The following is a 25,865-nucleotide window of genomic DNA, read 5'->3' as shown; positions in this document are numbered from 1 at the left end:
TACCTGGGTGCTCATGTTATGTTGTTATATTTTGTGGGTGGTTTTGTTTGGTTTTGAGGTCTGCTTTTAATTTTTGTGATGTGATACTTTAGCTTCTGACCTTTGCCACTTTTTGAGCGATAGAATATAAATTAGACCTTGACAGTGCGTAATTATATTGAATACTCGAATGATACATGTCCAGTAAATAATAGTGCTGTTGTTTGTTCATCTGTGTGAAATTCATATAGTTTATAATAGGAAATGCTTAATTTCATCCTAAATGTGTCACATAGAACAGTAACACCGAGTTCATCCTGTTTTCTTAAAGCAAAAGGTATATGAATATGCTTTATGCTCAAGTAACCTGTGCTATGTAATTTGTTGTAAATAATGTTAAAATTGATCCATTTTAAATCGTTGTTTTTTTCTTTGTCCTCAGACAGCAAATCAAAAGGCCTCCAGTGGATAATAGATACAACCATAGCTTATCCCGAAGCTAAACCCATAGATATTCAAACCTGGATCCTTGGCTACAGGAAACCGACAGTCACACATGTACATTACAGGTAAGAATTCTACATTAGTACTCAACATATACCCAATATAAAGTGTTGTCTTAGGACAGTGCAAATGTTTCAATATTAAATTTTTCATCAAAAGTGAAAATGGTTGGTTCAAAATTATTGTATTTTTATTATGAAAATATCATTTGAAGTGGTTCTTTTCACTGAGTGATAAAAGTCTCTAAAACTGACATTCTAGTAACAATATGATTACTTGATTGTCTGAAACACTTCTATAAAAATAAAGGGCATATGTCAAGGATAAATATATACTAATTTGGGTTAAGTAGATTTGTGTTAATAGAAATAGAATTTGCTTTTAAATCATTAAATCTTGTAAGATTTCCTAAATGATTAAATGGATAACTATGATTTACATTTTAAAATATTTAATATTTTAATACTATGTCATTTGCATGAACAATAGCAAACCATTTATTGAATATTCTGCGCTGGCTTTTTGAGATTTTTGTAACTGTAGGTTTCTTTTTTAAAAGAGTTTCATGTGGCCCTGGCTGGTGTGGCTCGGTGGGTTGAGCACCGGCCTGTAAACCAAAGGGCCACAAGTCGAATTCCCAGTAAGGACACATGCTTGGGTTGCAGGCCAGGTCCCCAGTTGGAGGCATGCAGGAGGCAACCACACATTGATGTTTCTCTCCCTTTCTTTCTACTTACCTTCCCTTTTCTCTAAAATTAATAAATAGAATTAAAAAAATTTTTTTAAAGTTTCATGTAAATGTTTGTAGGTACTTATATGAAAACATGATGCTGATGAGTTCTGAATAGATTTGATCACTTTATAATCCATTTATCTTTATTTCATGGTCAGAGATCTCAACCTATGGCAACTAAGTTATAAAATGAGCAGTTAGTCCCAAGGAAGACCAGAACTGCCACAAAAGCCCTCAGTTCAAGAGGAAAGCTACTCAAATTACATACCCTTAGAGAGTAGATAGGTAGCATATTTGTAAGCCATCATATGTGTAAAACCATCATAGTTTTACAAATATAAGTACAGAATTGGAATAATCTGAAACATGAATTTTAAAACTTAAAATCAGATGTTGCACTTCGGGTTTTGACATGTGAGGGATGACTATAAAATTATAATTGATTCTGCTGTGTGACTCCCATTGCAGAATTATGAAGCTCATGTATAAAGGAAGAAAGTAATTATTTTACCAGGCTGGAGTGGGTCTGCCTCAGGCTGGCTGGTGGTGTGTTGGTTCTGACTTTGTGCAGGAAAGAGTTCACAACATGAGTCCGGGTGGTTTTGAGAGCTCATCAATTAAAGCTGGGGACAGTGACACAAGGAAGGACTTGGGATAAAAGAAGCAACAGGAGAGAGCCTAAGGGGGCTGCTTTGGCTCTCTGAAGAGTCAGAGAAAGGTGCTTGAGACAAGTTCAGGGGTTTTGCTGCCCACTCTTCCCCTAGTTGCAAGTCCCATGGAAGTACGTGCCCAAGAGAAGAGTATGGGAGCACTCCAAGCAAGGCAGGCCCATGCCTTTTGTTTTGAGGGCTTTTATCTGTCTTCTGCACGTGGGAACCCTAGAGCAGGTCTTGGGGGAAGGTCTCTGCAGAATATTCATCAGCTTTCCAGGTGAGTTCTTTAATATGTTGACATACCAAAAACGGCACATAGTGGGGCTAGGGTCATTTCTGGTCAGTTTCACCTTCAGAGAATGTCGCTGAATAGGGCCACCCCAGCAGGGTCCGGCACGTGTAATCTGTTTGCTCCTAAGTGCCCTTGTTTAGGAGAGAGAAGACCTTGGGCTTATTGTCTGACTGTAAATCGTTCGACCAGTTTGTTCAGCTTCCTGTCTCAGTTTCCCCACTCCACTTGCTGTGGAATTTTCCTAGCTTCTTACTAACTTGCCTCACTTTCATTTGGGACATATTTCCTTTTCTCCTTGATTTGGCAGCCTCTCTCTGTTTGTTCCTATGTACTATGCAGAGCCACTACTCTCAGGGTTGGTAGAGTGGCCTTGTGTAGTCGGACCCTTGGGTGGGCTGTGTCCACCCTCCTGTTGTAGCTGAGCCTTGATTGCTGTTGGCACATCAGTGGGAGGGATTCATCCCCAGGCATATCAGCTGCAGGGCTGGCTGCGACCACTGTGGAAGGTCTGCCGTGCTGGTGCCCACCTCACAGAGTAGGACGTACTTCAACAGGGCCCTGGTGCCTGCTGAGTCTGCCCCTTGAGTGTGTCCCTTGTGGAGGTGGTTGGGTGGTGCTTCGATGTGGTCCAAAGCTGTCCACCAGGTGCACTGGCTCTGGGGCCTCCAAGGAGGTACCGGCCAAGGTCTCCCGCCACCTGTGTTCTGTCCAGGGCTGCCCGGCATGAACTACAAAATGATCTGCAGATGGCTGCTACTTGTGTTGGAGGTGGAGGTGCCTGGAAGAGGCCAAGCTGTGAACCAAGGCCAGCTGCTACTAGTGTCAGGGCTGGGGTCACTTGGCAAAAGGTGCATAGCACAATAAGGCCAGATGCTGCTGGTTGGAGAGATTTTAGAAACAGCCAAAGCATGAATCAAGACAGGTCATTTGTATGGACAACCCACTGGAGACAGGTTGGGTTAGCCCTGCAAGCTGGGTGGGGCAGGGTCTCAGGGAATCATCAGGGCAGGGCAAACAGTCTTTACCAGGTTGTTGGAGACTCATACTATGGGGTGCGCCTGCCAGCTTGGTGGGAGGGGGGTCAGAAAACAAACCATGACCTCTACCAGCACTTCTGTCTGGGAGAAAGCCACCTCTCAGCTCTCTCCCTGGCACAGACAGTTCAGCTCCTCCCCGTATGTCTCTGTTACCTTTTAACCGCTGCCCCAGCTCTGGAGCTTAGAGAGTGAGTAAAGCCAAGTACGGCTGTGCGGAAGCCCTTTAAGAGGAACCGCATGGGATTCCAGAAGCCTTCTGCCTCCCTCAGCCTCAATCCTGTCTGGTTTTTACAGGCAGAAATTATGGGACTTCTCTTCCTGGCTTGGGGACTGTGGGCTGGGAGGCCTAGTATGAGGCTGGGACTCCTCAGGGCGGGGACCTCTACAGCCGAAATATCCTTCCCAATTTTGCCCCACTTGTGGGTCTGGGACCAGCCTGTTCCGCATCACTGCCTCTCCTGTCAGTCTTACTGTGGCTTCTTCTTTAAATCCTTAGCTGTAGGACTTCCATTTAGCTAGATTTCAGGTGATTCTGAATGATGGTGGTTCTGTAGTTCAGCTGTAATCTCGATGTGGTTGTAGAAGGATGTGAGTACCATGTTAACCTATGTGGCTACCTTGACCTGAAGCCCCAAAGTAATTCTCGATGTCTGTTTTGACTCCATTCCAAATATATTGTCCATTTTACTTAAATTATTTAGCGCTTACTATGTCCAAAGCAGTGTGCTAGCCCCTGGAAGAATTTATCCAGAAACAGTTTTATTTTCACAATATGAAATGTATTTAGCCTTCAGTAAGTTTTTAATTGTAATCTATAAAAGAAGCTCAATTCTAATTCCCAAGCCGGGGGTATGTGGCTATTGGGTGTTTCTTTTAGACCCGTGGATTGTGTCCGCATGGGTCTGTGCAGACCCTCCTGGCACGCCACACCCACAAAGGAGAAACAAGGAGGAAAGCATTAAATCATCTAATCGTTCATTAGAGTTGGCCTTACTTTGTTTGAAATCAGTAAATACAAGCAATTTTAGCTTATAGATCCTTAGAAGGGGTCTTAAAAATTGAAATGTCCATTTTTTTAAAACAAAATTATTTAACAGGAACAAATACAAGGCTCTTAAATTTACTTGAAACAGAGATTCTTAACCCTGGGTCCCATGGGTGGCCTGAGAAAAATTTTTAGCTGAATCTCTATACAAAATGTTCTGTATGTTTGCAGTCCTGTGCAGAAAAGTTTGTCAAAATAGAGTGGGATTAAAAAAAAAAAAAAAGAAGCCCTGGCTGGCATAGCTCAGTGGATTGAGCACGGGCTGGGAACCAAAGTGTCCCAGGTTCGATTCCCAGCCAGGGTACATTCCTGGGTTGCAGGCCATAACCCCCAGCAACCACACATTGCCCTCTCTCTCTCTCTCTCTCTCTCTCTCTCTCTCTCTCTCTCTCTCTCTCTCTCTCTCTCTCCCTTCTCTCCCTAAAAATAAATAAATAAAATCTTTAAAAAAAAAACAAAAAAAAAAAGATTAAGGACCCCTGATTTAGAGATCAGTACCAAGCAGTAGATAGAAGGTGAGGGATGGTTAGTTTGATACCAAAAAATACTTCTATTAATAAAATAGAAGCTTCTCAGAAATATGTTTCTTATAAAAACTTTATTATCAGACATAGAAATAAAATAAATTCTAATGTGTTAGATTAACAGAGATTAAATTATGATTTAGAATCATATCCCAAAGTATCATTTAGTTAGTACAATGTACAAATTATGCTCAATTATTTACTTATAAACATACACACACATCCTAGGAGTCTTGGGAGAGTGAACAGGTAGGTTTTCCCCGCCAGAAATCTAGTAGAGTTCATTGTCTGACCAACGTCAGGGACAGAGGAAGACCTGTGCTCAGGTGGGAGAGGGAGGGCAGACGAAGGGTGAGACAGAACGGGCGCCGTGTGGTGTCCAGAGGATTCTGAGGATTTGCAGGAAGCTTGCACGGAGGGAGGGGCCATGCCCTCGGCAACCCCCAGGAGTGTCTCTGTCCACGTAAATGGACTAGGTCTCCTAGTCTCCTGTTCTAGGACCCCCGGGGGGTAGGGAAGAAGATTGGTTTTGTTTGGGGATTTTTCACTGTTTTTTAAATACTTCCTAGCTTTCTTAATTCCAGAATAACCTGTTTATTGCTTATCTTGGATTTCTTCTGGCAAAAATAACTACTGAAATTAAAATAAATGTAAACAAATACGTTACTCCTTATTCATTTTTTTTTCTGTTCTCGGAAAGATTGGTTTTTGTTCAGATTCTTGTTGTTTGGTTATATTTTAAAATTGTAAATAAGGGTGAGATCTTTTCAGTTATAATAGATTTTAAAGTGCAACATTAGAAATCTTATATACACACATGTGAATAATATAAGTACCTGGGGTTAGATGTCTGTCTCTTTAAACGTGGGCAGGTTGGCAGTGCTCTGACCGTACTTCAGGGAACTCCCGTGGCAGGCAGTGGCTGTCCTTCCTGTGCGGTACAACTCGGCACCTGCCGGAGCCAGGGGCCTGCCCCCGGGTGGCTGCGGCCCTGTGTCACGGTGCTGTAATGCTCCTCACCGTTAGAATCCACTTGGGAAACAGTAAAATTGGCGTAATTTATTTAACATTAGTCAGTGGTTTGGCTGGTTTTTATTTCCTTAATACATGTCTTTTTTATTCTTGGAAAGTATTGTCAAGGCTACCAGGTAGTTCTGCCGCGTGTGCCTCGTCGGAGCCCGCTGGGACAGTGTCGGGGTCCCTGACGGAGAAGGGCTCTTCCCCAGGGGGTCCGCCTGCGGTGGCGCAGTTACGTGCCCAGGAACCACCTGGTCTTTATTTACATAGGAAAGAATCATCTAGATTACCGGGATGTTCTAGATTTTTACATTTCTGTACTGGTGCTTAGGAAAGAGCCTAAGAATGCCATAATTTGTTTTAAGTGTTTTAAAATAAACTATTTTTTCTTCTAATAGCAGTTTTCTACATCGTCAATTCACTTCTTACTTCTTAGGCCTGTGCTGATTTTTAGGATTTTCAGAAGAGATGAACCCTTAATATACATATATATTATTGGATGCTGTGAAATACTTCCCTAAAATACCACATGAGTGAGAAAGCAAAAATTTGTGACAAGGTTATATACTACATCGTATTTTACAAATAAGTAGTGTTATCTTTCAGAAGTCAAATTTTTTGTCAAGTATTGGGAGCTTGCTTTTTAGGAAATTTGTAGTAAATGGTGATTAAGTACCCAGGACGCTTTACTAATTAAACTGAATGTATATGTGGCTGCCTGGTCTTCCGTGAGTGCATCGTTTGAGCACGAGGTGATACACTGATACGGAGCATCCTACAGGTATAACAGACTGTTATTATTAAGGCATGGAAAGTGCGTGTGGACGATTACTAAAGCCAGTATTAGTAAGTTAGCACTCCCCATAGAGTGGATGTAAGCCACTTACTACCTGAAGAGAAAAAATATCTTTTCTTATTCCTAACCTGCCAATATTATGTATTGTTTAACTAGGGAAATATTTCTTATTAATTTGGTTATAACTACATTATTGATCTTTTTCCAAAGTAAAGCTTGTTTCAAAAGCAACGAAAGGTTTAACTCTGAGAAGCGTTTGAAGGGAACAGCTTTTTCCTCCCGCTCTCCCCTCCTCACAGTGGAAGGCAGCTTCCCCTGTTAAAGAGGTCATGGGCGTGGTGCGCTGCTGTTGGGGAGTTAATTGGGAAATTGAACATGATCAGATTTTAATCACAGGGATACAGTGTTCATAGAGATAAAAGCCCATTAACCCCTGTCCTTCGTATAAACGTCTGCTTTGCTCCACATTAGGACAGTGAATTAGAGAAGCTGATCATATTATGCAGACAGAGCTTGTATTTTCATTTTTAAAATCTTGAAGAAATACATAACCATGAGTGTATGGCGTAGATAGATGACCAAAAGCAGAGGTGTTGCCTTCATGTCTAATTTGATTGGGACTTTGGTTACTTTGGAGAAGGCATTGAACTAGAGACTGTGGGCAAGAATTTATTTTAAATTTTGAGGAGAAATTAGTTCAGAAAAGTAGTATTTCATGTTTTTTTAAGCAACTATGCCCATTAGCAGGAATGGGCAAATGTTGCTCTAGCCGTTGTGGCCCAGTTGGTTGGAGCATCATCCCCTAAACCCAAAAGCCGTGGGTTAGATCCCCGGTCAGGGCACATCCCTGGTTGCAGGTTCCGTCCCTGGTTGGGGCGCGTGAGAACGGCAACCCCCTCTGTGTTTCTCTCTCACATTCATGTTTCCCTCTCTCTGCCTCCCTCTCCCCCTCTCTGAAGTCAATAATCATGACCTCGGGTGAGGATTAAAAAAAAACAGAATGGGCAAATGTTAATATTTTGATATATTTGCCTCTGGGCTTTTTTTTTATTAATACAAGAAATAAAACATTGCTAGCAAAGTTCCCATTGTTTCCCTTCCCAGTTCCTTACCCCTTTGCTTCTACCTTTGAAGCTGCTACCATCATAAATTTGGTATGCATTCTTTCTGTAATTGCACTTTTATTATATAGACATATTTATAATACCGTTTTTATGTTTTAAAATTTTTTTAAATTTATTGATTTGAGAGAGTGAGAGGGAAAGAAACATCGGTTTGCTGTTCCACTGTTTAAGCAGTCACTGGTCTACTCTTTGTGCCCTGACCGGAGACGAGCCCGCGACCTTAACCTTGGCATATCAGGATGGTACTCTAACCAGCTGAGCTACCCAGCCAGGGCCTGTTTTGTAAGTTTTTAAAAATGTGTATAACCGTACATGGTATATAATCTTGCAACAGTGTTCCACTCTATTATTTTCTAGATTTTTCATTTTTACATTTATAAATGTAAAAATGAAAAATCCCTTTCATTCATTCATTCATTTGAACTATAAACACTGTTTCCCTATTCTATTCTGATTATATGATTGTCCATTCCTACGAGTGCAAAGTTCATGCTGTCCAGACGTTCACTGTCCGGTGGTAAAAGCCACTAGTCACATGTGGCTGTTGAGCACTTAAAATGTGGCCAGTCTGATAGGGGATGTGTTATGTGAAACACACTGTATTTCAGAGACCAGTAAGAAATACAAATGTAAAATAAACCATTAATAATTTTTGTTGATGACATGTTGAAACATGTTGATATTTGGAGTGTGGTTAAAGGACTCAATATCTTTAATGTTGTTAGAGAAATAACAGAAGGCCGAGCAGTTCCATGATCTGCTCTCTGCAAGCTGGAAAACCAGGAAAGCCAGTGGCATAATTTAGTCTGAGTCCCAAAGTCTGAGAAGAGGGCAGGGGAAGAGGAGACGAGGGTGTGAAGTCCCCATCTGAGTCTGAAAGCCCAAGAACCAGGAGAGCTGCCCTGGCTGGTGTGGCTCAGTTGGTTGGGCTTGGTCCTGCAAAGCGAAAGGTCACCAGTCCCATTCTGGGTCAGAGCACATGCCTTGTTGCAGATTTGGTCCCCCCAACAGCGTGCTTATGTTTCTTTCCCTCTCTCCCTTCCCTCCCCTCTCTCTAAAAATAAATTAAAAAAATATTTTTTAAAAAAAGCACCAGGAAAGCTGATGTCTGGGGCATAAGGTGAATGTCTGAGCTTAACCCACCCATAAGAGAGAGTGGGTTCACCCTTCTCTGTCTTTTCATTCAGTTCAGACCCTCAGTGGATTGGATGATGCCCACCTGCATTGGTAAGGGTGCTCTTCTTCACCTTTACTCTTCCAGAGACACCCTCACAGACACCCAGAAATCATGCGTTCCAGGTATTGGGAGTCCCTTAGCCCAGTCACGTTGATGCATAAAATTAACCATGACAATAGTCTACACGGAGATACTGTGTTTGTTCATAGAGAGGAAGACTTGAAGTTATAAAGATGTCAGTTCTCCCAAATTAATCTAGAAAATTAACATAATTCCAATTATATTACACCCAGGAGGACTGAGAATCGGAATCTGGGAGGGCTTTTCTGGAAACTTGACAAAATGGTTTGAAAATTTATTTGAAAAAGTAATTATAAATAAATAGCTAAGATAATTTTGAAGGTGAATGAAACAGAGGAGTTCTTCCTACCAGATACCAAGGCTTAATGTAATTAGGACAGTGTAGTATGAAGGCAGGGCCAGACCAATGAACTGATTAGAAAATCCAAACTTATTTGGGAACTTTTGTGTGACTGAGTAGGTATCACACATCAGTAAAGAAAGAATGAACTGCTCAATGAACAAAACAGTTTGGGACCTTTGCTTCTGCATGTGATGGAACATAAAATTGAAATTTTACCCCTACCGTATCCCCAAGTAAATTCCAGATAGGTTTTTACCTCAACATCAATAATAGACTCTAAATTATTGAAACAAAATATAGGAAACTCTTAAGGTTCTCACAGTAGGGTAGACCTTCCTTTTAAGATACAAAAATCATACATCATAAATCATGAAGGAAAAATACAAATTTGATGGCATCAGCATTAAAAACTGGGGTATGCAAAAGACACTATAAACAAAGTCAGGGTGTTTGAAATGCACATAGCAAGGATTCACGTTGAGTAGATGTGCAGAGAGTTTCTACAGATCAGTAATTATTGATGACAAGTATCGGGGAGGTTGTGGGAAAGATGAAACAAATTGGTACAGCCAATTTGAAGAAAAATCTGGCAGTTTCTTAAGTAGTTCCTCTGACATAACAGTTCTACTTGGGACTATGCATTTCCAGATATTAGTGCAGCATTTTTTTGTAAGAGTAAAAAATTGGAAACAACCTAAATATCCATCAGTAGAGGAATGGCTAGACAAAAAAGAACATACCCAACAGAATTTCGTGTCTGACTGCTCGGCACCTTCGGCGGGGTGGCTCATAGTCCTCTCTTAAGTTTAGCTGGGTTTTCCTGAAAACACACACTCCACTTGGCTGTCCCCATCTCATTATTGACAGCCGCTCCCATCCTTCCAGTTACTCCTCGGCGTCTCTCTTCCTCTCACATCTCGGTCAGGGAGTCCTTCGGGCTCTGTCTTCAGGTGTGCTTCCTGGATCTGACCGCTTCTTTTCACCTTGGTCCCGGCCACCCCCACCTCTGCCCAGCTCTGAGATCACTGCACAACCTCCCAGTTGCTTACCCTGCTTTTACCTTTGTCTCTCTGAGAGTCTGTTTCCGCAGCGGCCTTTTTAAACTCTGTCAGAGCATGTCAGTCGTAGGTTCAGAATCCCATCGTGTCTTCACCCATCTTCAAGCCGGGAGCCTTACAGTGGTGTCTAAGGCTCTGCCTGACCTGCTCCTTCCTCTGACCTCATCTCCGGCTACTGTTACTCATTACCCTTCGGCTGCACTGGCTCTGCGCTGCCTTTGGATGTGCCGATCGTGTTCCCACCTCAGGGTCTTCGTGTTGGCTTTGTCCTCCTCAGAGAGTCTCCCCTTGGAAAACCACAGTGTGTGGCAGTGGATTCAGTGTGATTTCTAATTACATATCTTATGGCTGGCAGTTATAAAGGTGATACTCAAAGCTCCTCCTGTAGAAGTAGAGTCACTTCTTAGCTGCCAGAATTAAGTTCTGAAAAACACAATAAATGAGAGATAATATTAAGATACGTATTTTTTACATATTAACATCTCTGAAATAAGAAGGCATCTTAAAGTCAGTATAATACAGCATTCGTTACAATTTAATTGGATATTTGGCATGCAGCACCTCAAACAAACCAAAGTCCAGAAAGTAAGCACTGCCTCTGTCCTGCCGGCTCCCAAAGGGCTGCACAGTGGTGGCCGTAGAGTTGGTGTTCACCGCTGGACTGCAAATGCCCCTGGGGAGGGCATCTCACTTTTCACTGTACTGTTTGGGTTTTCAATCATGTGTCAGTGTATTAACTCTTCAGTTTAAAAAAATAAACTGAAGAAAGAAAGTGCCCACAGAATTTAGAATTTTGGTTTAATAATCATTCAAAGCATTTTCATCAGATACTTGTAAAAATTCAGTCAGTTCACACTTAAAATGCACACCACTTAATAGTCACGAAATAGATTTTACCCCTTTAAGTCAAGGATATTAAAATACTCAAATTATATAGCCTAAGATATTTTCATATTCTAGTGTTTTATCCATAATCTGTTTTTAAATTTATTTTTATTAAAGTATGCACACAATATATTAGTTTCAGCTGTACAACATAGCGATTCGGCATTTATATACCTTACCACGTCATCACCACAGTCAGTCCAGTGCCCACCTGTCACCCACAAAGTTATTACATGTTATTGACTATTCTTCTTACGTTGTGCTTTATATTCCCGTGATTTATTTATTTGGTAACTGGAAGTTATACTTCTCATTCTCCTTCACTTTTTCATCCATCCTCTGGCCGTCTGGCAACCATCAGCTGGTTCTCTATATCAGTGGGTCTGTTTCTTTTCTGTTTTGTTTTGTTTTTTTAATAGGGAAAATCATTTTTCTACTTAGCATAATACCTTCTAGGCGTATCCTGTTTTAGCCGTAATGTAAAAGTGAACTTGAACAGGCTTAAATTTCTATAATAATACTTTTTTAGTACAAGTTAGAATAATGCAGAAGGAAGTAACTATAGTGAAAGTCAGTTATCCAGCAGAATGGGGACCAGGTTTCGGGTCACCTTTTCCCAGTGGCTGTAACTCAAGTTGTCACCAGCTAAGTGCCATGCACTTAGAGCGTGCACCTAATGACATGTGTGTAGAGGTTACCACCCCAGCCCCAGCCCCCAAATCACTCATCTGGGAGTGGGGTCATAGGACTGCCTCTTGCACTGAACACAGCTTGCTTTCTCCCCCAGCAGAAGGAAACAGTGTCCCCTCTTGAGGATTTCTTACTCTAGGACTTGACTCTGTCATTGCTTATAATTACTGCTCATTTCACCTCTACTCCTGCTGTGTAATAATTCGCTTCTTCCTGTCTGCGTTTCTCATCATCTTTTGCTTTCTATTCCTTTGCCTCTGTGTCCTAGGTTTGTTTGTGGGTTTGTTTTTTTTTTCCTGGAAAACGCTGGACATTTTAGTCATCTGTCACTATTCAGAGCTTCCAGTTGGCAAAGGCAAAGTTACACATTAAATGTAATCTTCAAGTTTTTAGTTCTGCTTGGCTGTTTTTATTAATGTTCACCACCCACAAGCTCTTTTTTCTTTTCTGCACCAGCAGGTTTTGCCCCGTTCCTTTGAGAAAATATAACAGTTTGGTTTGGCACCGTGCAGGGTGCTGGAGACACTCTGTCAGTGGTCCCAGTCCAGGACGACTCTGTGTGCACTGAGTCGTGAGGTTGAAGAATCGAAAAAGGTGAATCATCATTTCAAATGAGATAAAAAATCTCCACCTTCTAGTTAGAGAATATGCTTCATTTCTTCTCAAATATTTATCAGAATTTAAACATGAAAGAAATTTTTTACTGTTAGCATAGTGAAGAACCAAGCCTGTAACATGTAAATCTAACTTGCTAGGTTATTTTCACTATATGAACCTGGACATAATATGCTTTGCAGACGATAATGAACTTTGGAAGGGAGGAGCTCTCTCCCCACCTCCTTGGCCCTCTGGGGGTTCACCGTGTCTTGTTCACTTACCAGTCTCTCTAAGATCAAGTGCAGTATCATGACTACCATTGGCATTCAAAATACACTTTCTTCTAATTTAATTTCATTTTGTTGGAAATGTCAAATTTTTAGAGTTTAAATTTTAATCGAATAAGGGGTAAAAATAATTCTCACTGGTGATCACTATTAAGAATAGAATTGAACCTGAGAAGTGGAAGAACTGGATTTTTGTTTAATCCTTCATTGAATAGAAGGTCATATTCACACACATACACGTGTATGTGTCTGTGTGCGCACACACAGTCTCCGAGAGACCGACAGATCATGTAAATACAGACCTTCTCCAGGATCCTGGGTTCAGTCCTGACTGTTTTTCCTGTGGCGGTTGAGTTCATCACAGCAAAGCTTACAGAAATGGCTTCTCTATAAATGGACCTCCAGCTCTTAGTCTTTCCCCTAAGTCCCACCCCCTCATTTAACTTCTTTTCCTCCACGTAGATACCCTGTTGCTTCTTCAAGCCTGTTACTTCTAAAGCTGAACTCGCTTTCCTTCACCCAAACTTGCTTCTCCTGGCTTTCCAACGGGGGCTTGTGTCGACATCATTCTATCCACACCCAGAATGAATGTTTGAGAGTTTCTTTGACTCTTTAACTTTTTAAATTTTTCAAATGTTTATTTATTGATTTTAGAGAAAGGGGAAGGAAGAGAGAGAGAAGCATTGATTTGTTGTTCCACTTTTTATGCATTCATTGGTTGATTCTTGTATGCACCCTGACCGAGGATCGAACCCACAACCTGGGTATATTGGGATGATGCTTTAACCAACTGAGCTGCCTGACCTGGGCTATTTTCTTTTCTTTCTTTCTCACGTTCTTTTGTTATAAACTTTAGCAGGACTGGTGGCAAAATTTGAATGAAGTAGGTAGGTTGTCGGTCAGATAACAGTATTGTATCAGTGTTCATTTCCTGACTTTGCTCCTTGCCCTGTGGTGGGTGATATGAGAGCCTGTCCTTGTATTTAGAAAATAAACACGGAAGTATTTAAGGGACACAATATCTGTAACTTACTCTCAAAAATGGAGGAAAATCATATATATATATATATATATATATATATATATCAGAAAAATATATATGTGTATAGAGAAAGAATAAGATAAAGCAAATATGGGAAATAGTGATATTTGGGGAATCTGTAACTTTTCTCTGAGTCTGAAATTATTTCAAAACAAAGAGTTTTGGGTCATCAGGGAGATGTAGGGAAGTCTCTCTACCTTTTCCACAATTTTGCTATGAACCTTTACTGGTCTAAAAAAGTTAAGTCAATAAAAACCCATTAGCCTGATGGAAAGCATCATAGGACTGTCATAAGCAAATATGGCATTGTCATGTCCTGCTTACTGGACAGTTCAGTTTATTCAGCAAGAATATGTTAAGATTCTTGCTCTGTCTCAAAGGATGTAACAGGAATAAAAATAAAATAAAAATATTTAAGGTCTAGACAATACCATCACATTGTTTATACCTCCTGGGGCATGTTGGTCTGTTACAGTTTGGACTGTTGCAAGGTGTAGGCCTCAGGAGGAAGGGGTGCCAGCTCAGTCTCCCCTGACCATGAAGGGATTCGGGGGCCTGGGTGCTGAGGGCCTGCTATCTCCTCCTCTACACAAATGTGAGTCCCTCAGAATTCTCTCCCAGAGGACCCCGGGGTTGCTACTCTAGACCCTTGGTTTATCCCTGCATTAAAGCAGCTAAAAGTTTGTATCTGAGTTGCTGAATTCTATTTTCAGGTAACTGAGTGGAGATTTTTTTAAACCTTTCTAGTGGATCCAGGGGGAAGCTATAAATATTATATTTTAGTATGTTGAGAATGAGTCCTGAGCATCTTATTTTGGGACAGTGGCTCAAAGCAAAACTTCTGGGAACTGAATGCTGGGAGAAATTTTCACATGTTAATTTGACAGTGTCTGTTCTTGTCCGTAAATCTATTTTTGGTGGCAAGTAGTTTCTGTGTTTCTGAGTTATTCTTGTCACACTAACCCTGGTGGTGTCAGTTAACTATGCCCATGGTATTGGTGGCTGTCTGCAGATGGCACCTCATAAAGTTTTAACTGGCAGATTACTTTCAGTTTAATTCAGTTTATCAAACTTGAGTTCCCATGAAGGAGTAGGCACTGATTCACACAGTGGATAGGCAAAGATGAGTATAGCAGGGTCTGATCAAGGAAACAGACACATAAGGAAAAAAAGAGAACACACATGAGTAAGCATAGTTACAAAGTTCAGAATGGGCCCTAGCCAGGTAGCTCAGTTGGTTAGAGCATTGTCCTGATACATCAAAGTTGTGGGTTCGATTCCCAGTCAGGGCACATACGAGAATCAATCAATGAATGCACGAAGAAGTAAACAACAAATTGACACTTCTCTCTCTCCCTCCCTCCCTTCTTCCCTTTCTTTCTTTCTTTGAATATCAATAAGTAAAAAAAAAAATTTTAAGGACAAAGTTGGCACTGAGAAGGAATTATTAACCACATAGGAAGGAAGAGGAGAAGAGGACAAAGTAAGAGCCACATCCTTGTCTTCCTCAGGAGGAAGTCAATGAATATATTTTAAATTAGTTGATCCAGAATAGTGGTATTAGCATATTTATTTATAAGCAATGTGGAGGTGAATAGCAAAAAAGTTTTCTGGGAAACAGGTATCTGAGGACGGAGAAAATAGGGCTTTTTTTTTTTTATTATGAACCTTGTAGTACTCTGACTTTTAAAAACGACACGTGTATTGTTACTTGGTTAAAAACACTTGAGTGTTAAATTCTGGTCACTCACTTAGGCCATCTCGAGTGATGCCTTTTCCACGTGTCCTGTGCCACAAGCAGACATGCACGCCCCTTCATTTAAACTTCCACAGAAATTCTTTAAACTGCTTATACTACGTTGATCGTATTCTGGTTTTAGATTATTTGTTTACTTTTCGATCCCTCTGCTGGATTACTATTTTTTGATTATGTTTTGTTTATGTTACTACAGTTCTACCAGTTTCCCCCCTTTGCCCCCGCCACCCAGCCTTGCCACTCCCTCAGGCAGTCCCCACACTGTCGTCCCTGTCCAGGGGCCATGCATAATGTCCTTTGGCTACTCTGTGGCCTCTGCTGTCCTCTACATCCCCATGACTATTCTGTAACCGTGAATTTGTACTTCATAATCCCTTCATCTTCTTCACCCACTCCCCTCCACCCCCTTCCCATCTGGCAGCCATCAAAAAGTTCTCTGTGTTTATGATTCTGTTTCTGTTCTGCTTGTTTGTTTATTTCGGTTTTTAGAAACAATTGTGGATAGATGTGTATTTATTGCCATTTTGTTGTTCATATTTTTTTTCTCCTTCTTCTTCTTAAAGAAGACCCTTTAACATCTGTTATAATACTCGTTTGGTGGTAAAGTTATTATGGTTTTGAAGGTAGGGAGAAATTTACCTTAAAACCATAGGTGCTTATTAGCTCCCTGCATGTACTGGCAGAATGCAGGGGTTAGCCATCGTGTTCGTTAACACACATTTTGGAATCTTTGTGGCATGAGAATTCAAATGTTCTAACTCAAATTTATAGGTGCCAGCTGCTACAATTATTCTGCGTCTTTTTTGTGAAAGTATAATTTATCCAGTGCTCTAAAATCTGATTCTGTGGATTTTGGTAGAATACTCGGTATTTAAGAGTTCATTCTGGATTATGGATAAAAAGAGTTTTTATTTCTTGAAAATTTGGAGCTAGTTTTTCATTTGGATAGCTGTTGGTATCAGGAAGATGTGTTTATTTCTGTTATTTGTTTGTTTGTTTATATCCTAGAAGAACTCCTTTTATTTTCTAACAGGACTGGTATTTAGTGTATTTGATATTTTGCCATATTACAAGATGATTACGCACTTTAATATTTTAATCCCATGGTGACCAAACAGTCAGATTGCTTTGGAGGGAGCATTTGGTCTGTCCTGCTGGCTGTTTCCTAAGGCAAGAGGATGCCCAAGCTATTCTAGGCAGGTGGTGGGGTAGGGTTTCTGTTAAAACACAGCCCCATCCCCACACTCCCCCCCATTTAAAGCCATAGATGCTTCAGCAGCCGCACCACATTCTTTCAGGCGTTCACTTGGTAAACCCAGATAAACTTCCTCCGTTTATTACAGCCTTATTTCCATGTCATTTTCTTCTTGTAAAGATGTTTTAAATACCATTTCAAGATATTCTTTAGCCCTAGGGCTCTTGCTAAGTTATCCTTAGGTTGATTAGGCCTGATTCTATATTTACAGAAAGAAATAGTATATTTTTAGAGGTCCAAAACACAATACTAATAATTCTCTAAACCATTTGGCTACGATAGAGATAAATAGTTTAAAAAGTGCTACTTACATCGCAAAACTGTGTTAAAACATATTAAATAATCTAAAAATAAAAGCTAATTTATAATTCCATTCACTTTAAAAAATAAACTGTTTCTTAAGTTTTTAATTTTAAAGCATTTTTCTAGATGAAAGTTCACTGACTTACCTAAAAATCTAAACGTTTGAGGACATTTAACTTGGAGAAAATGAAACAATTTCCTGCCTAACTCGGGGCAGCTCCCTCGTGCTGGGCCTGAGGCCGTGAGGCCCCATTCTGCCTGGACTCTGCCCACACCTGCAGAATCCGGGGTCATCCAGAGGTTGGGTGGGTCCTATGCTCAGAAGCCACGGCTCCCACTCTGCTCTCTTCTCTCTGGGATTCCTCCCTTTCCGGCTGTCCTGGTCACCCATGTCGGCCCTCTGAGTCTTCAACCGGCCAGACTGCTTGTTTCTACTATGTAACTTTTAGCTTCCTTGCCTCACACTAACTGTGAACAATTCTCAGGTAAAACAGCTGTAAAAAATGGAGCTCTTGCCCAGTGCCATGCCCGTCTTCCAGGTGTGGAGCCTCCTCTAGTACCTGCCTGCTATTAGTCACCCTCCAGCGTCTTCCACTGATACTGCTTCTGTTTTGTGCAGACTTGACAACTGTTCCCTGTTAACTGTTCTGCAGTTACAGGGAGCAGAACTCCTCTCGTTTTATTTTAATGGATATTGAAAGTCACAAGGAAAGCCATAGTTAAATCTCAGATCTTAAGAGGTGAAAGAATAGATTTCTCTTCAGTAGGCCCTATTCACTTTCCTGGCCTTGTGCTTTTAAAGTATCACTGTTTTGTGCCCAAAGAACTACACACATAAGCATTGAAATCACATGGTGCTACTTGGTTACTAACGTGGTATCTGTATGATTCAGAACATTTTCACTAAGATCACCATTTAAATGAAAACACAAGATACCTAGTCTCACAGAGTCCTGGATGGATCCCCAAGAACATGTGCCTGACCTGGCACACGTCAGGTGGGAAACACGGCTAGCCATCCCCTGCTACACCCAAAGCAGAGACTGCTGACTGTTCCTCTCCAATTTAAATATCGTTTTGCAAGAGGCATTCTCCTAAATTGCTAGTGGGAATATGAATTGGTATAATCTTTCTGAAGACAGGGTAGCAACGTCTTTCAAAATTGCTAATGCATTTAACCTTTGACCTACCAATTGTACTTCTGGAATTCCGTACTATAGATAATGTCCACCTGTGCCCGTATGAAGGGACACTTGCCATGCTAGTCGTGGCCACACAGCTCGTGAAACAGGAAGAGGAACTGTCTATCAGTAGGGAGTGAGAAGAGCTGAATGTTTGCCATGTTAAAGAGATTACAATGACGTTAGAAAATATTTTTAACAAAATGAAAATGAAAATATGATCTATAAAATTATGGGCCAGAGCTTAATCCGAGTTTAGAGGAAAATTTATAGCCGTCCACAGCTTCTATTAGAAAAGAAGAAAACCAAAAAACTATGTGATCTGAATATCTGTCTCAAGAATTTAGAAAAAGAAAATCATATGAAATCCGAAGATAGTAGAAGACAGGGAACAATAAAGGAGAATTTACTGACATAGAAAAAAAATGGGATAGAGTAACAATGTCAAAAAGAACAGTTTTTTTTAACACTATAAAATAGATCAACTCCTGATAAGACTAAGAAAAAAAAGGAGGCCCGTGTTGCCAGTCCCAGGAGTGAAAAGGGGTCATCACTGCAAGTCACGTGTCATTAAAAAGACAGTAAAAGGATATTAAATGCAGTTCTTTCAGAGAGAGAAAAGAGGGGATACTTCCTAGCTTGTTTTATAAGATCAGCATAACTTTGATATCAAAATGTGAACCAAGGATATTAAAGGAGAATTTACAGGCAAATCTTTTACATGATTTTAGGCACAAGATTAATCCAGCAGTATATAAAAAAGTACATTATATTATGTCCTGAGAGCATATGTTCCAGGAATGAGTTTGGTTGAACATTCAAAATCAGTCAGTTCAATTCATGGCATTAACAGAATCAAGGGAAAAATTATATGTGTTTTAATAGACAGAAAATAATTGATAAAACATGTTTTGTTTGAAGTGGCAAAATATGCTCCGAGACTGAGCATAATTATTTGCCAATAATTTAACTCAGCTTTACTGTGGAAATTATAATAATTTCGCAAGTCAATAGCATACAGGCAAATGTCTCTTAATAAGCCAATAAAAAACAACATATTCCAAACCAGTGATTTATTGATTACACTGTTGTTCCAGACAAGGGGGAAATGAAAGAAATAATGTTCAAACCTAGTCTGAGGTACACCTTCCTATGAGCTGGTTCTTGGGAAGATTTGGCTCAGCCAACCCACAGCTGACATCCGTCTGCTAGCACAAAACAAAATTTCTTTGTTCCTAAAGTACGTTGCTAGGAAACAAAGGTGCTGGTATAGATGAACAAAATAATATTCTGGTTTTTTATTCTGTTATAGTTGTCCCAGTTTTTCCCCATCGCTCTCCCCTGCGCCCTCACCCCCCACGGTCCATCCCCACCCTGGTGTCCAGTCCACGAGTCATCCACACATGTTCCTGCACTAGACCCTTCCCTGTCTCTCCCCACATATCCTCCTCCCGCTGGCCGCTGTCAGTCTGGTCCTTGTTTCCATGCCTCTGGTTCTCTTCTGCTCATTTGTTTGTTTTGCTCTTTGGGTTCCTCATATAGGTGAGATCATACGGTATTTGTCTTTTGATGATCAAAATAATACTATTTGAGGGCTTCTGCACCTCCTGGTAGAGAGTTGCTGTACTACAGCAGAATAATACCCCACGGCCTTCGGAGAGCTCAGCAGAGCTGCCTGCCCACACTGAGCACTCTCTGGCGGTCCTCATGAACCCTGGGCATTTCCCGTCTGAATGTGCCCTAGCCACAGCTGCCGTAGCTGCTCCTGCACTTGTTCTCACTGATCACCCTCAGCAGCTGCGCTGCTCCAGCCACAGGTGCCCATGGCACTTCACCCTTACATCAAAACAACTTTACTTGTAAGTAAGTAAACAACTTCATTTTCATCATAAACAGGTGGATTTGAAGTCACATTAAACCAAGGCATACCAAAATGCAACTCTTGTTCATGATAAAAAGGGAAATACTCTTAGCAAACTGGGAATAGAAGGGGATTTCTTTAATCCAATTAATGGGATCTACAGAAAATATTACAGCAAATATACTGAATGGTGAACTATTGAATGTTTCCCCCTGAAAGATCGGGAATGAGACAGGGTTTTATTTACCCAGAAAATAACTTCCCCATTCCTAGTCACCTCTCTTCAGTACTGTACTAGAGTTCCTAATCAGGCAAGAGCAAAAGAAATCAAAAATGTAAATGGAGAAAAGGTAAAAACAAAATCGTCATTGTTTGCCTTAATTCCCTTCCTGCCTACAGTTAACATTATAAGACTGCTTGGTGCATGTAGACACTCAGTCCTTACCTATAACTGGTCATTTCAGAAAACCAGGCGCCTAAAGAGGCTTCTTAGAGAAGGAAAGATGTTAGGAAAAACTACTCACAACTGACTTTTTTTTTTTTAAATCAACTCCCTTTCAAACCCACTCTAAGTGGAAATGGCTTGAGACGAGGAGTTTGGCTTTCTGCAGCCGAGGAGTGAGCTAGCAGGGTGAGGAAGTGTGAACTGGCGTGTAAGGTGCACACTGAGAATACTTTTCCGTAAAGGCGTGCTGGCCGGCTGACGGAATCCTGCAGGGCTTCATGTGCGCTGGGGTGAAGCAGTCTGCCGGAGCAGTCGTAGGGCCTTCTGTGTCCTGGGGAATGTTCCCCCCCAGGAATCTGCATTCTCAGTTAAAATAGGGAGAGGTGGAAGAGGAAACTATAAAATTCTTGGAATATCTCTAATTTGAGAGTTTTGTATAATTCAAAGGATAAAAGTTACTTTAGAAGAGGTGGAAAGACAAACCTTTGTAAATAGCCCAAGATTCCTCCTTTGACATTTTATTTCCTTGTCTGTACTCCGATTATATCCGTATTAGTATAAAAGAGTCTTCAGAATCTCTGTCAGCAATTTGTCTTTTGAATACTTGATCACAACTCTTTACCCTTTTACTTTTCCATGACTGGCTCGAGCCTGGCTTCATTATTGCCAGTGGTATAGAAAGCATGTATGTATACAAAAAGTACACATATACATGTATAGATACATACACTCACACGCACACTATGAACAAATATTGCACCGTCTGGAAATAATCGTGGAATGCCAAATCGCATAACAGCTTCTGGTCTTGTTGAGTCACTGCATCTGCCGCTGTACCCAGAGAACTTGAAAGAACAATAATGCTCATCGTGAACGGTCTGGGATTCAACAGCCAGCAGCACCACCTCTGCTGATACCAAGGGATGCCACTGCCCTGTGCCAAATACTTTGCACATATAGCAACTTTGTAGCATAAACAATATGATTAGCCCCATTTTACAGACGAGGGAACTAAGTCATACAGAGGTGAAACAATTTTCCAGGGACACACAGCTGGCAAGTGTTAGAGCCAGAATTCACCGCGCACTGTCCGTTCCAGAGTCTGCACTCATAAACACTGTGCCTCCCTGTCTTCTGGGATTGTTTTAATTGTGCCTAAAAAACAAGCAGGGTCCACGTGTAACAAAAAACAGACACTCCATGTTTGTGGAAGAGACTCCCAGCCAGGGAGCCCCACTCACTCACTCAGTGAGGCATATGAGAACGTGAGTGCGTGGAGAGGTAAAACTTTAAAAAAAATTTTTTTACAAGATTTTATGTATTTATTTTTAGAGAGAGGGGAAGGGAGGAAGAAAGGGGGGAGAGAAACATCAATGTGTTGTTGCGTCTCATGCACTTCCAACTAGGGACCTGGCCCACAACTCACGCACGTGCCCTGACTGGGAGAGAGGTAAAATTTTTAGTGTGAAGAAGATCTTTCAGTTACTTAGGAGAATAGGCATTAAAAGGGCTAAGAAATACTGGTGTATGGGATAATTTTATGAGGTATAAGCATTTCCAGTATTTTTTCTCTTTTTAAAAGTGGTGCCCTGGCTGGCGTGGAGTGGATTGAGTGTTGGCCTATGAACTGAAAGGTCACCGGTTCGATTCCCAGTCAGGGCACATGCCTGGGTTGTGGGCCAGGTCCCCAGTAGCGGGTATGCGAGAGGCAACCAAGCAGTGTATCTCTCCCTCTCTTTCTCCCTTCTTCCCTGTCTAAAAATAAATAAAATCTTTTTTTAAAAAGTAGTGACATTTCTTTAATTTATCTCTTTGTTTATTAGCTCTTTCCTAGCAAGGGAAACTTTCATTCGGATAGGGGACTTTACAGTAGCAAGCTGAAACTTTAAGTTTCTGGACTTGAGCATCTCCTTCCCCATTAAAATATCTGATAGGCCAAAACACCTATATTCCTGCTTTATGAGAATATAGTACTATATTTGGGGGGAATAGGAGGGTGACTAAGAATGGGAAAGTTATTTTCTGTGTAAATAAAACTATATTTTGGTTACCTTTCTTTTTTTTAATCAGAATTGTGTGATTGCCCAGTGGGTGTGGCTCAGTTGGTTGGGCGTCATCTCACAAAGCAAAAAAGGTTGTTGTATTGATTCCTGGTCAGGGCACATGCCTGGGTTGTGGGTTTGTTCCCTGGTTGGGGTGCATACGAGAGGCAACCAATCAATGTTTGTGTCCCTTTTTTTCTCCCTCCCTGCCCTCTCTAAAAAAAAAAAAAAGAAAGAAAGAAAAAGAAAGAAAAACAGAAAAACCCTGTGATTTTTTAAAATTAATTTTTAATATATATTTGTCATATTGTCTACTGATACTTAAATTTGGTTGTTAAAATACCCCCAGTTTGATATTTAAATGCTTAAATAAAAGAAAGGAATCTGATTCATCAATAACTTCCCTTCTGACTTTTTTTGAAATTGTGTACAAATGATAGTGTTACATGAGTAATTGTTTGAAAAGCCTTTGAAGGAGTCTGAGCATGTCACTTTCGTCCTTTGGAACCCTTCATAATATTTGACTGGTCTGGAACCATTCTCCTGATAAACTGTAGAAGTTGTTTGGTGTTTTTATGGTGGCATGCACAGTCCATCATTATATTTTTTAAATCCCTACTAAGTAACTTGCACACGTTTTGCCTAAGCTCGGAAGAGCAGCGTGCACTCCTTTGTAGAATGGCAGGTGGTAGGAACTGGCTGAAGATAGGAAATCATCTGAGACCTTTCAGAAATGACAAGGCAGCTTCTCAGAGGAGATGTGGAAGGTTTGTGTCTACCTTCATGCCCTCCCAAAACCCCAGTGAAAGAACACGAAGGAGGTCTTTAAAGGTGTAGACCATCAATGGTGGGGAGAACAGCAGGAAAGACAACAGCAACAAAGCTTGGGCAGTTGGAGACACAGCCCTAAGCCAGCTGAGGGGAAAGCCAAGAGCCAGCCTTATTTATACCACAGAATGTCCACCAGGCTGAAAAACTGGCAGCATCTTCGCCTGTGGACATGAGATTAAAAGGATTGCTAAACTTGGGGAGAGGTTAAACCTGTTTAGGGAGAGCTCAGGACCCCAGAACCTCTTCCCTGCACCCCACAAGGCTTTCCCTGCCCTGGCCAACACTGGAGGTTTACTCTGGAGAGGGAAATGCGGCTCTCTGGACTCCCCCACACGAAGCAGGGGTCCCATCATGAAAATAGCATGGTTAAGTGATGTCAGTGTGCCTAATGCTGAGACTCCCAGCCCTGGTCCCTCCCTGTGCTGCCAGAGAGCTAGCAGTCAGGCCTTCATTAGCCCGTCTTTCTCAGGGGAAATGGGGAAACCAACTTCAGTAGCCCAGCCAGATGACCCTCAGTGAAGTTCACAGTCAGCCAATTTTACTGACATGCTGAGAGTATTTAGTCAGCTGGTGAGGCCCACATCTGTAAGTGTGAGTGAGCAATGGAGAATTACCAGGTAACCAGTAAGCTGATCAGCCTCTACTGTGAAAGGCAGAAACTGAAGCAAACGTAAGACGGTGACTTGGAAGAACAGGTAAAGAACAGCTTCCAAAAGTCCTAATGGTACACGGGAGTTCATTAACCCTCTTCCCGACTTTTGTGCACATTGTAAACTTCCCGTTGTAATTCTCCTAGAGATATGATATTGCAACAATAAAACAATAATAGCATACTATAAAAAATAACACTCAGCACATAGAAATTAAAAATATGATAAAAGATGTAAAAACTCAGTAAGAAGTTTAGAAGTTAATTAATAAATCTCCCAGACAGAGGACAAAAAGACAGAGATGGAAGAAAATTAATTCCAACCTGAATTCTTTATCTAGTCAAATTGTCAACCAGATGTGCAGACAGAGAGACGGCATGGGCAGAAATGCAAGGTTTCGAGGACCCTGTGTCGAGAAAGTATTGAGGATGTGCCCCGTGAGAATGTGGAGTGCAGACAGAGGGAGGAAGGCGTAAGGTGTAAGAAACAGTAAGTCCACTTCAGGAGTGCAGAGAATCACCGGGGCGGTAGTGCAGGGCCTTCGCAAGACGAAAACTGCAGGCAGCAAACCCGGAATCTGGGTGACCTCCTTCAGGAAGGTGCGGTTGAAGGAATGTCTGATGTACACGAATGCCTTGGGGGGAGTTCAAGACCACAGGTCAGTCTGGCTTCTACCTGTTTTTTAAATAAAATTTTATTTAAATACACCTACGTGTTTACACATTGTCGCTGGCTGTTTTCACACTACAAGCAGAGCTGAATTGTTGCGACAGAGATCACATGGCCTGCAAAGTCTAAATATCATTGATTTATCTGGCCCTTTAAGAAAAAGTTTGCAGACTGGATCTGAAAAATTGATTCTGGACAATTTGCCAAGAGCGTGTGGCTGAGTGAGTTATGTATACATAGAAAACTACAACTGCTCGATTCAGGGAGAACAAAAATTGGTCAGGAATGGAAAAGTAGCCATGATTTCCTACATGGCTTAGCTTTGAATATATTTACATGATTATACTAATGTAAATGTCTCATATTGTGCTAAAGTTACTGTACAGTTGCATGGGAAGCTGGGAAGGTTGTGCCTGTGTGGAAGGAATGGGAAGAAGAAGGAGCTTAAGCCTCGCATTCCATAGTGGGAACTCAGCAGATGAGCCCCAAAACTGAAGGAGAAGCATGGTGATAAATGTCAAGGTCATCGGCTAAAAGAAGTAAAAATTAGTTCCTCTAAGAAGGGGGAAACGAAGGGCGGAGGGACAGGGTCCGCTGCTTTTTCACACAAACCGTTTGTAGACTTTTTAACTGTGTACCTTTATACCTTTGATAAAGGGGGAAAAAATTAAAACGCTCTTCCCCAAAACTTGGAAAACAAACAAGAAAAGAAACTCTTTCTCGGTCAGCAAACGTGTAGTATTACTCATGCGGTCCCCTCTGTCCGCACCTCCAGGGACGTTCATCACCAGCCATCCCGTCTGCTTCAGAGCTGTGCCCCAGCAGCCACGCCCAGTCAGGCAGGTTGAGGTTGCTCCGGAAACGGGTGTCTCCATTGTAGTTGGTGAAAAGGCACAAAGTTAGGGCATTGTGTCTAGTTCAGACATTCCCAGCGGAAGAACCTTGCGAAGCTGCATGTTTCGGCCTAGCACTTGACTATTCCCATGTCCTAAAGTACTTCTTTTAAAA

The 25,865-nt window shown here is 41.3% G+C and overlaps 1 protein-coding gene across 4 annotated transcripts in view; it reads left to right on the top strand.

Moving 5' to 3' along the window:
- The window catches only part of LPGAT1 (lysophosphatidylglycerol acyltransferase 1), a 69,818-nt gene that overhangs the window by 34,827 nt on the left and 9,126 nt on the right, over positions 1-25,865 (top strand). For all 4 annotated transcript variants that reach the window (XM_036015473.1, XM_028530880.2, XM_036015474.1 and 1 more), the window contains one exon: positions 422-548. In XM_036015473.1, the coding sequence (XP_035871366.1) occupies positions 422-548 (127 nt within the window). The remainder of the gene's footprint in view (positions 1-421; positions 549-25,865) is intronic.

Source organism: Phyllostomus discolor, chromosome 14 (genome assembly GCF_004126475.2).
Source record: "Phyllostomus discolor isolate MPI-MPIP mPhyDis1 chromosome 14, mPhyDis1.pri.v3, whole genome shotgun sequence".
NCBI classification, from domain to species: Eukaryota; Metazoa; Chordata; class Mammalia; order Chiroptera; family Phyllostomidae; genus Phyllostomus; species Phyllostomus discolor.
Note: the sequence above shows the minus strand (reverse complement) of the source record. Positions and strands in the feature narration are given on the sequence as shown.